Below are 17,069 nucleotides of genomic sequence, written 5' to 3' on the forward strand. Positions count from 1 at the left end.
CTGCTGAAATATATTTCTTCTCCAGTCATCACCATCTTTGAAGTCTCCTTGTACTTTCTTGCTCTAATTAAAACTTCCTCTGCCCTGAAGCCTCAAGTAGAGGCTGTTTCTATTTTCCTACACTTCACATACCCCAGGTCCTTTGTTCATGCTTCCAGCTACTCTTCCTTGATCTTCTCATCCTGGCTGCTTCCCTTCATTTACCAAAGGCTTTAGGATCTGGCACTGTCTTTCCCTACCCAGAGCTTCTTTTCTCACCAGTAATGATACCATCCTGACACTATCTCTAGTTTCTTGTATTTTCTCTCTCACTCTTTTAAAAACCCTCTTGATTGATTACACATTCTCCTCCAGCTATCCCATTTGTCTGCCCTCTTCAAAAACTTCCCCAAAGTTTAGACTGCAGGCATTATCTCTCCTTTCTGCTTAACTTTCTCTAATCATTTTTCATATTCTCATTCTGACTGAGGTGGTATGGAGTAGGAGACTGAAAACCTAAACCAAAAATCTCTTACATTCAGAACAGAGCTTTCCACAGTCTCAATATGCTAAGGAGCAAAGACATGGAAGGGAAAAGGTCCTGAAGAACACACCAGACTCTCAGTTTAAAGACCTGAAGTGCTACCTACTAGGAGTGAATCAGAGACTGACTAAGCCTTATGAAAGCTGCAACTCAGCCTTGATTCAACTTAGTACTTGATTAAAGTGATTCATTCTCTACTGTCTTTCTTCCTAGCAGAGAAAAGGGTAAACCCTCTTCAGTGGATGACAGCCATTTAAAGTCTCTACAATGTAATATGGAATGTTTGACATTCAGAAAAAATTACTAGGCACTCCAAGATACAGCTTATATAACTGAAAACAACATAAAAAAGACAATAGAAACAGACTCACGGGTGATCCATAAAAAAAATAATTAAAAAATTGTACATATAAAAGGAATTAAGCAGAAATTCTAAAAGTGAAAAATTGCAACACCTGAAATTAAGATCTCAATAAATAGGTTTTGTTATATATACCTCAGACACAGTGGAAGATAGGATTATTGAACTGAAAGACAAGTTGATAGCATATGCCCAAACTGAACCACAAAGAGACAAAAAGGATGGAAAATAAGAGTGAAAGAGATGTGTGGGATACAATAGAAAGGTCTAACTTTTTTTCTCTCAGAGTTCCCAAGGAAGAGGTGAGAGAGAATGAGGCAGCAGAATATTTGAAGAAATAATGGTTGAGAATTTTCCAGTCTGATTAAAGATATTAATCCACACATTTAAGAACCTCTGAAAACCCCAAATCAGAATAAATACAAAGAACACCATATCTGGGCATGTAAAACTGCTAAAGACCAAAGAGAAAATCTAGAAAGTAGCCAGAGAGAAAAAACGAGATACATTATCTTCAAAAGAGAGACAATAAGATGACAGTTGATCTATTAACAAAAACAATGGAAGATAATGAAACGGCATCTTAAAATGCAGAAAGAATTTAACTGCCTATGTAGCACTCTATATCCAGTGCAAATATCCTTTACAAATAAAGGGCAAATTTTCAAACAAACACAAACTATGAGAATCTGTTACCAGCAGACCTGCACTAAAAGAACTATTAAAGAAACTTGTTCAGCCAGAATGAAAATGATACCAGACAGAACTATGTACTTCAGGAAAGAATAAAGAGCAATGGAAAAGGTAAATATGTGGGTGAATGTAAATGACTATCAACTGTACAAAATAATAATAATAGTCATGTCTTGTGGGGTTAAATTACATGTAGAATTAAAATTCATTCTCACAATAGTGCCAAAGGCAGGAGGAAGGTTAAAGGAGTTAAAGTGTTCTAAGCTTCTATCATTATTGGGCAAGTGAAGCAATAATTTGTATGAGACTGTATTGAGGCAAGGATGCATGTTGTAATCTCTATGGTGGTAATAATAACAACAATGATAAAAGTATGCATGGACAACAAACTAATAGAGGGAGAAATAGAAGAACAAAAATGTTTGACTAATCCAAAAGAAAGCTAAAAGAAGAAAAAAGCAACATAAAGAAGTAGGTCAAGTGAAAAAACAGTAAGATGGTAGACATAACCATATAATTACATCAAAAATACATGGATCAAATAATCCAAGTAAAGGATCAAGATTATTAAACTAGATAAAAGCCAAAATCCAAATACATGTGGCTTTATAAGAGATCACTTTTTAAATATATGAGAAAGATTGATAGTGAAAGAATGGAAAAATTATACCATGGTAACACTAATCAAAATAAATCTGATTTAGCTATATTAATATTAGACAGAATGGACTTTCAGGCAAGAAGCTTTGCCAGAGATAAAGAGGGATATTTTGTAAGAAGAAAGAAGTCTTTCGCCCAGGAAGATACTATAATTTTAAAGCAAAAATGGATGGAACTTGATAAATCTACAATCACAGTGGGAGACTTCAACATGCCTCTCAGCAGCTGGTAGACTAAGTGGACAAAAAAATCACTTAGAATATCTGAACAATGCAATAAACCAACTTGACATAATTGATATGTATGTAAAATCTACCTAAAACATTAGAATTCACATTCTTTTAAAGTGCACATAGAACATTTATGAAAGTTGATAAGCTGAGTTATAAAGCAAGCTTCAATAAATTTCAAAGGACTGAAATTATTCAGAGTACTTTCTCTGGCCAGGGAAATCAATAACAGAGAGATAGCTGGAAAGTCTCCTATCATATTTTTCAGGAGAAACCACAACCACAACCCTGGTTTTTATACAACTTTCTCCCAACAATGATCCTGCACCTGGGCAGCTGTGCATTCCTGGGAAAAAAGATACAACCCTCCTCACTGGTCTGACTTTACATTTGCACCCCTTATCCTTAAGTGGGCCTTCACTATTGCCCTGCAGTCCTATCACATTTCCCTGGTCAGTTCAATCTCACAACCAACTTTTACCTCTTTCCTTAGACCTCAAGCCTTGGTGATAATTTTCCTTCTCATTTCACTGAGAAAATAAAGGCAATCAGAAGAGAAGGTCATCCAGCTATCACCAATTGTATCACCTATTTGCACCTGTGCCTGAATACTTTCTATTTCTTCCTGTTATGATGAAAGAATGTGCTTTTATCTTAGGCTAGTATATCTACTTGTATGTCCTGGATTCCACTGACTACTGCCTACTTCGATGATATAAAAGAAAGGGAAGAATTGTGGGAGAAGTTTTTCCCATTAGCATACAAATGCTGTAATATCACCTATTCTAAAAGTTTCTTCAGCATCCTCTTCCAGCTACTGCCTCATTTGTCTACTTTTTCTCATATTTATAGCAAAACCTCTCAAAATAGTTGTCTATATTCACCATCTCTACTCCCTCTGATTCTAAATTGAATCCACCCCCTCAGGCTTGCATTCTGCCATTATAGTCCTACCTGTTCTTGCCAAGGTGATCCATGTGGTACCAAATCCAGTGGTTAGTTCTCAGTCTTCATAACATACAAATGCTTTCAGCAACCTTTGACACCACTGGCCACTAACTCTCCCTTAAAAAGCTCTTTTCTTGGCTTGTGGAACACCACCCTCTCCTCATTTTCTTCCTACCTTTCAGGCTACTCCTTCTTGGTCTCCTTTGTTGGCTTCCTCTCTCATTCCTGATCTTTAAGTGTTGGAATACTTCAAGGCTCCAACCTTGACCTCTTTTCTATCTGTACTTCCCTCCATGATTTCCTCCAGTTAACTGGATTTAACACAGTTCACATGGGGATGATGCCCACATTCATATCTCCAGCCTAGACCTCTCCTTTGACTCCAGATCTGTTTATCCAATTGTATATGTGTGTGTGTGTATATATATATATATATATATATATATATATATATATATATATATATATATATTTAAAATGGCAGCTCAAGCTTAACAAATCTAAAGCTGAATTACTAATTTTCCCCTGTATCTGCTTCATGACCTATATCCCCTGCCTTGCTCAAAGCCTCTATCAGAGTGTATTAGTTTCCTAATGCTGCAGTAACATTGCCACAAACTTGGTGGCTTAAAACAACACAAACTTATTCTCTTACAGTTCTGAATGACAGAAGTCCAAAATTAATCTCACTGGCAGAATAAATATGTATGCAAGGTAGTTCTCCCTCTAGAGGCTCTAAGGGAGAATGCATTTCCTTGCTTTTTCCAGCCTCTAGAGCTGCATTCCTTGGCTTATGGGCTCTCCCTCCAATCTTCAAAGCCAGCAGTGTAGCAAACCTGCTTTAGTCCTTAAACTGCCTCCTCCTTCTATGTTGTCACATTTTTTCCTGCCTCCCTTTTATGAGGATACTTGTGCTTGCAGTTAGGGCTCGCCCAGATAATCCAGGATAACTCCCCATTTAAAAATCCTTAATTTGAACAAAAATGTTTACAATTTGCATGGAAACTCAAAAGACCCCAAATAGGCAAAGCAATCTTGAGAAAGAAAAACGGAGCTGGAGGAATCAGACTCCCTGACTTCAGACCATACTACAAAGCTACAGTCATCAAAACAGTATGGTACTGGCACAAAACTAGAAATATAGATCAATGGAACAGGATAGAAAGTCCAGAGATAAACTCACACACCTATGGCCACCTAATCTATGACAAAGGAGGCAAGAATATACAATGGAGAAAAGACAGTCTCTTCAAAAGTGGTGCTGGGAAAACTGGACAGCTACATGTAAAAGAATGAAATTAGAACATTCTCTACCACCATACACAAAAGTAAACTAAAAATGTATTAAAGACCTAAATGTAAGGCCAGAGACTAAAACTGTCAGAGGAAAACATAGGCAGAACGCTTTTTGACATAAACCACAGCAAGATCTTTTTTGATCCACCTCCGAGAGTAATGAAAATAAAAACAAAAATAAACAAACGGGACCTAATGAAACCCTAAAGCTTTTGCACAGCAAAGGAAACCATAAACAAAATGAAAAGACAACCCACAGAATGGGAGAAAATATTTGCAAATGAAGCGACTGACAAGGGATCAATCTCCAAAATATACAAACAGCTCATGCAGCTCAATATCAGACAAACAAACAACCCAATCAAAAACGGGGCAGAAGACCTGAATAGACATTTCTCCAAAGAAGACATACAGATGGCCAAAAAGCACGTGAAAAGCTGCTCAACATCACTAATTATTAGAGAAGTGCAAATCAAAACTACAATGAGGTATCACCTCACACCGGTCAGAATGGCCATCATCAAAAAGTCTACCAACAATATATGCTGGAGAGGGTGTGGCGAAAAGGGAGCCCTCCTACACTGTTGGTAGGAATGTAAATTGGTACAGCCATTATGGAGAACAGTATGGAGTTTCCTTAAAAAACTAAAAACAGAGTTACCATATGATCCAGCAATCCCACTCCTGAGCATATATCTGGAGAAAACCATAATTTGAAAAGATCCATGCACCCTAATGTTCATCGTAACATTATTTACTATAACTAAGACATGGAAGCAGCCTAAATGTCCATCAAAAGAGGAGTGGATAAAGAAGATGTGATACACACACACACACACACACACACACACAATGGAATATTACTCAGCCATAAAAAAGAATGAAATAATGCCATTTGCAGCAACATGAATGGACCTAGACATTCTCATACTGAGTGAAGTAAGTCAGACAGAGAAAGACAAATATCATATGATATCACTTACATGTGGAATCTAAAAAAATGATACAAATGAACTTATTACAAAATAGAAATAGAGTCACAGATGTAGAAAACAAACTTACAATTAACCGGGGGGAAAGAGCAGGGGAGGGATAAATTGGGAGATTGGGAATGACATATACACATTACTATATATAAAATAGACAACTAATACGGACCTATTGTACAGCACAGGGAACTCTACTCAGTATTCTGTAATGACCTATATGGGAAAAGAATCTAAAAAAAAAGTGGATATATGTATATGTGTAACTGATTCACTTTGCTGTACAGCAGAAACGAACACAACATTGTAAATCAACTATACGCCAATAAAAAAAAGTAAAAAAAAATCTTAATCATACCTGCAAAGTCCCTTTTGCCATATAAGGTGACATTCATAGGTTCTGGGGATTAGGATGTGGACATCTTGGGGGCCATTATTCATCCCACCACACATAGTAAATGGCATCACCATTCTACAGTTGCTTAAATTATTATTATTAAAATTATTATTATTCCTTTCTCTCAAACCTTACATTCAATCGAGCAGAAAATCTTTTGGGGTCTACATTTAAAATATAGCAAGACTTTGATAGCTTCTTACCACCTCCACTGCTGTCATCATCTTGCCCAGATTATTTCAGTGATCAATATCTCTGTTCTATCTTCCAGTCTGCTCTTAACTGAGTGGCAGATTGACTCTTTAAAAATGTCAGACTATGTCACTCCCCTGATTAAAACACCTGAATGTCTGGCTATCTCACTGGCCTTTGTTTACCCCTGACTTTGCCACATCCTACTCTCCCTTTCCTGGCTGTGCTCCAGTTCCACTGGCCTTCCCTCTGCTCCCAGAGCGGGAGTCCCACCGGGCATTCAGATCTCAGATTCTGTTCACTTCCAGAGTGAGGCCCACTTAAAAATAGTCTTCCAGTTCCTCTGTCCCTTTCAACCTGTAAATAGCTCTTACCATCTATAGCTCCCTAAAATTCTGATTTATGGTCTGTCTCCCCAGCTAGAATATAATTTCTAGGACTTGCTCATTCATGGCTGTTTTCCAAGCACCTAGACCAAAGTTTGGCACATAGTAGGCGATAAATACTTGATGAAAAATGCACATGAATCTTCTTTGCTCCCTCCCACTTCTGATCACCTCTCCTAGGAGCTGGGGAGTGTGCGGAAAACAAAGAAGGATGTGGCCAGCTGTGCCCCAGAACTGCAAGCTCCCCCTTCCCTCAGAGAGATGTACCTGGAGGACTTTCTGGGCCTGCACGTCGACCACGAGGACTCTGCTCAGCGCGGGCTGGGCCACGTAGATGTAGCGGTCCCTGACATTCACTGCTGACGCCCACTGGCAGGGCTGGGTGGCGCCTCCTTCCCTTTGAGGACAGATTTCTTCCTGTAAAGGAGACAGGTTGCCATATGTCTTCTTAATTTCCTGTTCCCTCATCATCGCTGGGTTCCCTCTCCCCGACCCTGCTCTGTCCCTTTCTTCCTCTCCCAGAATTCTTCACATCCAGAGAGCACGGTATGTGCGCCCTCCTGCATCACCAGGTTTTCACTCCACGTTCCGTTCATCTTTCACCTCCTCCTGCTCCTACTGAGGCTGTAACTCCCTTTGCCGGCCTCTCAATCAGCAGCTGCATGGTCCATGTTCTTCCAGTCTTGTGAGCTACCTTCTCCCTTTCCTCATCCCCATCCATCATATAAACAACTTCTGTCAATGACCAGACTCCTGAAGGAGTTACCTGCGCACTCTCAGCTTCCTCACCTCTCACAAGCTCCTTAATCCTCTGGCTCTAGTCCTCAGCACAGAGCTGGTGGTGTTCTCACCGAGCTCCAGGCTGATTTCTCAGTTATTACATTCAAGCTCTGCCATCATTTTATTTGAACTTGGGGCATCATCTGACAGCGTGTTGACTACTCCTTGGTTCTTTTCCCTCCATCCTCCCCAGTGGCTGATCCTTCTCCGTTGCTCAGTCCTACTCTGTTTGCTGATCTCTAGATGCCAGGATGCTCAGAGGTCGCTCCTGGACGACTTCTCTAAAATCCACTTCCTTTGCTAATCTTTGTTAATCCACGCCTATGACTTTAGACACAATCTACGTGCTTACAACTCCCAAATTCATATCTTTAGCTCAGTCCCCTTCTCGGAACTCCAGACTTAGCCACTTCCTAGGTCTACTTGGCTATTTAATTTACATCTCAAATGTATAAGTCCAAAATCAACTCTCAATTTTGCCTCCCAATCTTGCTGATTCCACTCAAATAAATGGCAGCTCCCTTGTTTTAATTCCTTAGACCAAACCTTTCAGGTCATCTTTGACTGCTTTCTCTCCCCATGCCCTCAGCCTTCATCCAATGCGTCAAAAATCATTTCCGTTTTACCTTCAAGAATATATTCAGAATTAAACTTTCCGACCACTTCCACCTCTGTCACCTTGGCTCAAGCCACATCTGTCCCTTGAGTAACTGCTACAGCATTCAGACTATGCTCCTTGATTCCACCCTGGCCTCCTGCTAGCTGTTCCTGACACAGAAACCACAGGGATCACTGTGAAATACAAGTCAGCTCAACTCCCTCCACCACAGTAACATTCTTTCTTGCTCAGAACAGGGTCCAAGTCTTCCCTGAAGCCAGCGAGGCCCTGAACACTCTGGCTCCTCTGCCCATCTCTGCCTTTTTTCTCCTTTTCCATCCATCCTGGGCACACGGCATGCTTGCTCTTCTGTACTCACGCCGCCCTCCTGCACCAGGGCCTGTGCAGCTGGCTGTTTGTCAGATGTCTACCTGGTTTATTTCCTCATGTCCTTTGGGTGTCAGCTTACGTGTCGTCTTCTTGAGACACCCTCTCTGGTCTCACCTAGCTTAGCACCCCGGCATCCTCACTGCCTCACCTTGCTGCGTTTCTCATCTACCACTTGACCTTCTGCGTTTGTTTGTCTACCTATGTTTAGTCTTTCTTTTTTCACTAGATAGTAAGCGCCTTGAGAGCAGGCTCTTTGTTGGGCTCACTGCCATACTCTGAGCACGTAGTAAAGTGCCTGACACAGAATTGGTGCCTAAAATATATTTGTTGAATGAATAAATGAGAGAAAGGGGGACCTTCTTTTCCCTTAGTCTTCCATGATACACATTCTCATGTTTCTCCTCATGACTCTTGTCCAACACTGTCTCAACCTTTGTGGTTCCTCTTGGTGCATCTGCCCCTTAACTGCTGATGCCCCCCAGGGTTCTGTGCTAGGCACCCGACTCAAATCACTCACATGCACCCTTGGCGATTGGGTCTCCCATCCGGGCTTTCGTCAGTACTCTCATGCTGATGGCTCCCAGATCTGTGTCTTTAGCTCAGAACCACCTTCCCCAGTTCCCACGTGGTTCCCCTACAGTCACCTCATACACAACCATCCACATCTGAACCGGTCCTCGCCTCCATCCCTGCTCCTCCTCTGGGTCCTCATCAGCATCTGATCAGCCAAGTCCAAAGCAGGAACACCATCTTTGATTCTTCCTTCTCCCACACAAGTCACTGTGAATTAGTCATCGAGGACTAGAGAAATTGCCTCCTAAATCTTGGAGTTCCTCTACTTTCCATCTCCAGCCCCGTTTCTTTCCTAAATGGCTGCAATAGCTTTGAAACAGGTCTTTCTCCTTTTACACTTGCCACTCTCTGTCATCACATTTAACCCTCACAATAACCCCTATTTGCCTGTGAGAAAACGGAGGCTTAGAGGGGTTAAGTAACTTTTCTAAAGCCACTTAGCCTGCTGAGTGACAGAGGTGGGACCTGAACCCACCTGGTACAGATCCTGTTCTAAAGCCTGTGCCCTTACCTATTAATCCTGCCACTTCCTTCTGGGCAAAGTGAACATTTCATCCAGCAGAGGGGCTGGAGATGAGATGCCAACCTCCTACTCACTCAGCACTTGAGAAGGAGGGTCAGCTCATTGTAACCCTCCTGTGAGGTTCTAGGCATGTTTTAGATGAGGAAAATGTTATTTGGGACTGTTCCATAGCTCACGGAGGTCTTGTGTTGCCTGAAACGCCTACAAGACCTCTCTTACTGTGTCTTGTTCTAGTTTCTTCGGAAAACTGAGCCCTGGTTAGGATTTGAGAGATGTCCCCTACAAGCTACAGGTTAGGTTATTGCAAATATATGAGAAATCAGTGCCAGTGTGATGGGTTACAATTATTCAAACTTAACTGCTGGAAATTAACTAGGACCACTCTTTCTCGATGGTTTTGTGGCTATCACGTGGAGGGAAAACTTATCAGAGGTCATATTTTAAAACATGATTAATTCAAAGGAAATAGCCTGGAAAACAGCTGCTCCCAAGCTGCAAATGTGAGAAATGCGACGCTCTGAGGGACACCACCAGTCAGGACAGCAGTGCAACACACCCGGTTCAGGAACTTGTCTGGGCCAGGCCCGCTTGCTCCATTAGCTCCAAGCCCGTTACTGTGCCCCAGTTTATCCACTGTCTGTCTTCAAGGAGAGGGCACGTGGGGGCTTTTAGATGACTCTTGGATTAATCCCATACTTCTACCCTCAAGTCGCTAGGATTAGTAGAAGAGGTCAGACCTCAAGCAAGAAACCACCAACACAACACCAAGTGGGATACCAGTGGGAGGGACAGAGCCGTGGGGTGGGGAAGCACAGCTCTGGAGGACCAGAGGGTTGGAAGGGATTTTCTGGACCTGCTACCCGCAATCATCTCTTTTGCCTCTGCCCACTGCATGTCACGTTGCCACTTTCTACCTGGCCTCTTATTTGTTCACAGCAGCTCTGATGCGTGGGCCATTCACACATTTCAAGCTCTCTCCCCTGTTCCCTGGAGGCCACTGAGGGCCTCCAAGCTCTAAAATCTACTCAGTGCTTCCCATTCCCACCACCACTGGCTTAACCCAGGTCACCACCCTCACCTGGGTGATCACAACAGCCTCTTCACCCCCTTCTGTGTTTCTAGTGCAACCCTTCTGATCATTACCCACCGTGAGGCCCTGCGCAGGTCCCAAAGCACCCTGATCCTGGCCATGCTTCACTTGAAGTTCTTCAGTGCTTCCCATGAGAACTCCTCAGCTTTGACCCTTACCTACTGTCACCCTGATCCGAGGCCCTTCCCACATCCATTCGTCCCTCCAGGCATAGAGAATATTTGCGGTTCCCTGAATGTGACCTGATGTTTTATGCCTCTGTGCTCCATATTCATGACGTTTCCTCTCGAAACCCATCACCGATTCCCACCTGTTCTTCACAGCTGAGCCCAGGCATCACCTGCCCCAGGAGCCTTCTCTGACTTTGTCCCCCAAGGCCTGGAGAGGCCTCTCTCCTCAATGTTCCAGTGCACCTTACACATCCTTCCACAGCAGCACTTGTTTGGCAGCTGTCTGTTCACACTTCTGTTTCCGTCATTTGACTGTGAACTCGCAGAGGCCAGGAACCCATCTGTCCGCCCTGGGCCTCCCCTCAGGCTCAGTGCATGGAAGTGGCCGCTGGAGGAAGGAATGAGAGTTTAAGCCTCACGTGCTCCTTGCTTAGCCTTGAACCACATCTGGAGCCACACCACATGTAGCAAATGGAATTTAAGAAATCAAGGGGCACACATGGTGCCAGGCTGCCTCTCAGGATGCTGTGTGTGAGCTGGACGGGCCCCAGGCACAGACACTTACGTAGCTCATGAAGATCTTCTCCGTGGGTTTGAGGTGCCTCTGGATCTCACAGTCCACTGGGTGCAGGACGATTATGCCATCGTCGGAGAAGATGTAGAACATGTTTCCCACACTGAGGCCTGCGAGGAGCAAGCACAGCCACACTTAGGCCCTTCCTAGCAGTTGGTCCCCAGGCAGGGTCACATGCCACTTCAGGCACAGATGAAACCTACAGTTTGGCTGCGTCTGCTACAGGCACAGAATGCAAGGCCTGGTCGAGGTGGGGTGAGGGGAGACGAGCAGGCGGTGTGTGGGGAGCGAGTGCCCGAGGGCTGCGAATCAATATGTACACCGAGGGCTCTGCAATCCCCAGGCTGTCCTCCCAGACGCGCATACCTGCGCCAGGTCATCCAGGGCTGGCCGCCAACCCGAGTTTTCAAATAAGTGACAGCCTAGGCTTTGACATACATTTGACCTTTCCTGTTCTGAAAGGCAAAGTCTCCCGTGGTCTTTGTCAACCAGTCAAATCAGAACAGATCAGGTGATGCCAAAAAAGCGAAGGCTTTTATTTTTTTTAAACACATCTATGTACAGTGCTGCTACCTGGGATGTGGGGACCTAAGCAAGCTGTGGCTGGTATTCCTTTGTCCAAACTGGGCCTGTCTGTGCCCGTGAGCCCTTCCTTCAAGACAGTTTGCTCCAACATCTGCCCTACCAGTTTCCCTACAGCAGCCCCATGCCAGGCGACGGAGCCCACAGCCTGGTTAGGGCACCTGCCTGCACCCCCATCCCAGCCCAGGGCTGTCTGGGGAGAAATCTCCTTAGACCAGCAGAGGAGGGGCCTTGGGGACCAGTTAGTTCAGCCTCCATATTTTAAAGACAAAGAACCTGAGGTCCAAGATGGGGAGGGGCTTGGTTGAGGCCATGTGCCTTCGTGCCCGAGCGGGGGTTAGACCCCGAGCCCCAGCCCTGGGCTCTGTCCCCTCACCCTGCTCTCCATAAAAGGTCAACATGGCACAAGGGTGGGTAAGGTCTAGAGTTCTCCCTCTTTCTCCACTCCCCTTCCTCCCTCCCTTCATTTCGTTTGAAGGTAAAACATTGAAAAGATTGTTATGAATTCTAAGAGAATGAGCTATGTGGAAAATTCTCTCTTTTCAGGCATGCTGAGAAAACCAGTGTACTGACTTAACTGACTAGCTGGGTAAGTTTTTAGTGAGTTAGAAAACAGTAAAACAGGCAAATAGGAATCACCGTTCCACTTGCTTTCTGTGGCCCTGCAGGTCGTTTTCCCCAGTGCCTGTGGTTCCCTGTGTGGACAGAGGTCCCTGACTGTGTGACACAGCCTCACCTGCCTCTGCTTCTGTGCTGAGAGGGGCTCCGGGCAGGAGGGCTCCTGCCACTACAGACAGCTAGACGCCAGCCTCTCAGAAGCTGGGAGCACCTAGGAGCACCGCACGGGTCCCACTGGGAATCCTGGGGTGCCGGGCAGCCCCTCCTGAGAGCCAGACGAAGCAGGCCAGTGCCTCCTACACGGCGGTCCAGTGTTTGGAGTGGGCTAGGTAGCACACATTCGCTCTGACCCCAATCTATCCTGTCTCCAGGAGGACTTTCTCTTCTGTACACTCTCACCTGGCACGCTTCTGTCACTCAAACTTGTAGGGGCCAGAGGGAGTCAAAGTCCCTGCAAGACCACAGACCCCGCAGTAGCCTCCCAAGGTTTTTGGAACATCAGTAGCTGGAAGAACCCACATGAGACGGAAAGCTCAGTAGAGCCCACGTGGGCTTTGCAGCTGTGGCTACACCGCAGGCTGAGCACCGGGCCTTGTCACGGTCGACAGCGCAACGTGAGGCTCAACAAGGCCTCGCTCCACAGATACCTGACTTCACCGGAGAGCTGGCCTCACGAGCCAGCCCCTGGAAGGTTCTGCCTGGGATTAGCGTGACCAAGGGGGCACACAGGCGCTTTCTCTGCTTCTGCGCGCCTATCATTTCACTGCTCCTATTGAGAGCCGAGAGCGCCCTGGGGCCCTGCCGCCTTCTTTGCTTTTGCTTCTGTATTTCCCTATCTCCAGGCCTGGAGTTTGAGCAGGGAGGGGTGTGAGCAGCTAGCTGTCCAGGCGTGATGGAGTTTGTTCGCTGCTGGGTTGTCCAATATTAGCGCAGCACCAGCCAGCCTAAAGGCCCGAGGCAGCTGTGGGTCTTAAGTTGGCCTTTGGGCCTCCGGAGCTGCATTTAACACTTTGCAGGGCCTCCTGCATTCTCTGCAGGTCTCCACTTTTGAAATTTGGAAACACCCCTTAGAAACCACCTTTTAAAGACACAGAGCCAAAGCTCTCTGTGTGCACTAGGGACTAAGTTCAGGCAGCGTCAAGGGACCACCGTCCATGATTAGCGACTGCTGCTCTGACTTTCCTTCTGAGGATTCCTAAAGCCCACTGGCAGCAATCCCTCATTTTCCGGGCTCTGCCTTTGTTTTGCTCCCAGACTTACTGTGTGAGCATTAGTGCCTGACATTCAGGAAATTACTCTGAGTGTGTGTATGCGTGCACATGCTACACTGTAGGTAACATGGAAGTTCTTAAGGAAAAAATATGAGGAAATATGACGGTTTTTAAAGGAGGAAATTTAGTGCTTAGCCCCGAAATTGCATGGTGCTTTCTGCTGCTTCTCATACCGTCCCTCTGTCCACCTAGCTGGAGAATAAGTTACCCTCAGGGGATTTGGACTCTCTGGTGGAGGGGTTCATAGGTAGGGTTGGGGTCCACGAATGCACGTACACCCCACAGAGTGACTCAGGCCCTTTAACCCAGCACCCACATGTGCTCGCTATTTTTGGAGCCATGTTATTAGACCATTTTTGATATACAAAAATGGCAATTTTGTATGGCCCAACCTAATATCTACAGATTGTTAGATAGATACAAATTTTAAAAACCCATTCATTTAGAAATATACATGTAAATATACATTTACAGAAATCATGGTAGCTTTTTTATTCAGCATTTCCTCAAAGTATACACTAAACCCCAACACCAGTATCAGTTACTGGAAAAAAGTTTAAGGCCCAGCTCTGACCAGGACCCCTGCCAAGAAGCTGGCGTCAGTGGAGGTTTCAAAATTGCTTTAAATGGAAACTTCCGTTTTAAAAATTCTAATCGTCTAATGTCCGTTAGAGACACTAGTAAGTTTAAATCTGCCTCAAGTGTGCCACTTGATTTTGACATGGACTTCCCTTCTCCCATCTGATTTGGCCCGTGGACCCCACTTGTGGGGATTGCTTGATGTCTGGAAAAGCTGTTGGTGGCTTATGGAAAGATGGCCTGTTATGGAACCATGAACACACGTGATCACAGGCACGACACAGAATAAGAAAGCTTGGTACCTTCTTCTCGCCATAGAATGTTTGCAACTGCAGCATCAGAGAATGGTGAAAGCAGGAACGTGATGGAGGGAAGGAAAAAAAAGAAGAAAGCAACTTCAGAACTTTCCTTGTAGTGATTCAGTTCATGAACATACTGGTATCTAGTCCATCATGTACAGAACCTGCACCACTCATGGCCCCAGCAATACTGAGGGGGGACGCTGGACGTTGGACAAATGCTTCCAGGGCTCAGGACCCTTTTGGTTCCTAATGAATCAGGTTGCAGGATCACAGAAGCGAATGGGACTCTCCTCTTCTGTGGATGATAAAGAGCAAGCAACGTCTCTCCCAGACCTCCTGGACTACTTCCAGGAGCAAGCTGGTTTTCTGCTAGGCTTCGCCTTAGGAAGACCATCTGCAATACTTCTGAGTTTCTCCCTTGATGATAAAGACTCAGCTTAGAGCCTTTGATCAAGGGAAAAAGACCATGTCCAACACCCATGTCCATGAAATCAACCTTGCAGGGTCTCTTGGGGAGCAGTAGCCTTTGCTCAAGGGAAAGAGACCATGTCCAACACCCATGTCCATGAAATCAACCTTGCAGGGTCTCTTGGGGAGCAGGAGCTACGAGGGAGAGCCTGCTTAGCACCCCCGGTGGGCAACAATCCCTGGGGTAAAGGCAGGCGTGTGAGCGTGCACAGGCCAGTTCCTGGGCTGTGGATGGGCAGCAGCCGCTGGTGCGTGGTTAGCATGAGCACTTCTGTGGATGAGGGACGGAGCAAGTAGGAGGCAGAACTGGGGATATGATATGCGAGCTCCCTTGTGGTCCTGGGTTCTGTCTGCTGTCCAGAGAGTTTCCCTGTCTATGCCTCCAGAGTTGTCTAGGTTTACAGGGAAGGTCTACCCACCTCTGGCCACCCCCTGTCCCCAGCTTTGAGCACAGAAGGATATGAGGTTTATCCCTGTCTCCAGGGGCTCATGATTGGTGGCTGTGGCCCTTGCCACCCAACATCCCCCAACCAGCTCAGTGAGGAGCTCAAAGGCAAGCGTGGACTCACGGGTCTTTCTAGCCGAGTCTTCGATGAAGAGGGAGGAAATATCTTCATCCACGCCCACTTCATTTTTGGCAATGCAGGTATACGCCCCTGTGTCTTCATACCGAACACTGCCGATGTGGAGTTCGCTCCCATTGGCTGTAGAAGGGACAGTGCTCAGGGCGGCCTGTTCAGCTGGGACCTCCATCCTTCCTCCCTTCTCCCTTCTATTGAAAGTGGTGAGGTTAAAAGCACAGCCCCTTGGCAGGGCTGAGGGTAGCCAGTACCCTGATATACGCCCAGGAAGGGCTGGAACAGCAGAAATGAACTGCAGGTGACCTGGGACCTGATTGACAGCATCTCATCATGGTGCTCAGAAAGATCTGTGTGAGTCCAGAGAGCAGGGAAACTGGGGGAGATATCTGTTTGCTCCCCAAACGTCTGACTTAGAAACAAATCACTCCTCTCATTTCCATTCCTGGGGAGAGCGTCAGCTTGAACTTGATGGGAATAAAGGCACAGAGACACCGAGCGGAGCTCTTACCTAAAAGGGAAAGCTGTTTCGACATCTGGGTTGAGACATCCATGCCATTTTTTAGCCAAGTGATTCTGGGCATAGGAATGCCCTCTGCGTGACATCTCAGGCTAGCTGCCACTCCGGGTTCCTGTGCCTGGGTCTCTGGATAGACACGGATGACGGGTGGCACTGTGGGTGAGAGTTAGTGCTGGTGAGAAAAGGCCTTCACCTGACTCAGGCCTGTGGTCCAACTCTGAGACCCTGCCCAGAGGGCTGAACCAAGAGACAACTCTGGAGTTCTCTTTGTAACCAGTTTGCAGTCATCCTGCAGCAACTCAAGCCCTAAAAGAAAGGGCTATAAAATGGATTGCCGACAATAAACATGTCAGGCTTTGTATGCTGTAATTCATGGCATTCATCATTATTCTAAATATGATCAGAGAGACATCCAAATATTTAAGGCTGCTCAGCTGCTACACGTAAAGAGCAACAACTGCCAAAATTTATTTCTGAATGAATAAAATTCAGATATATTATTTCTCTTATCGGAAAGCCATTGGACAGGGGCTTAATTTCTTGCAGGAAGTGCTTCACAAAGTACTTATGGGCACTGACTGGCAGGGCTCCTAATTACATCACTGCTCTAGGGAAGACCATTGGTTTTCCAGTGGGTCATTTTTATTTTTCCACTTCTCACCCCCTGGATCATGGGTGAAAGGCAAGTGTGCCCTCCTTGGCTCCTGACTCACCCATGGGTCCTGGCAGTCAAGTTCAGGGCTGGGGATGTGACCAGGTCCACTCATCAGATGAGCAGGGT

General features: G+C 45.4%; 1 protein-coding gene across 4 annotated transcripts in view; it reads right to left on the bottom strand.

The window, feature by feature from the left end:
* FSTL4 (follistatin like 4) overlaps positions 1-17,069 on the bottom strand; it is a 427,364-nt gene that overhangs the window by 14,198 nt on the left and 396,097 nt on the right. For all 4 annotated transcript variants that reach the window (XM_059917074.1, XM_059917072.1, XM_059917073.1 and 1 more), the window contains 5 exons: positions 16,280-16,441; positions 15,760-15,894; positions 14,723-14,749; positions 11,362-11,480; positions 6,940-7,089 (listed from right to left, as the gene is read on the bottom strand). In XM_059917074.1, coding sequence (XP_059773057.1) covers positions 6,940-7,089; positions 11,362-11,480; positions 14,723-14,749; positions 15,760-15,894; positions 16,280-16,441 — 593 coding nt within the window. The remainder of the gene's footprint in view (positions 1-6,939; positions 7,090-11,361; positions 11,481-14,722; positions 14,750-15,759; positions 15,895-16,279; positions 16,442-17,069) is intronic.

This window comes from Balaenoptera ricei, chromosome 3 (assembly GCF_028023285.1).
Source record: "Balaenoptera ricei isolate mBalRic1 chromosome 3, mBalRic1.hap2, whole genome shotgun sequence".
In the NCBI taxonomy this organism is placed as follows: domain Eukaryota; kingdom Metazoa; phylum Chordata; class Mammalia; order Artiodactyla; family Balaenopteridae; genus Balaenoptera; species Balaenoptera ricei.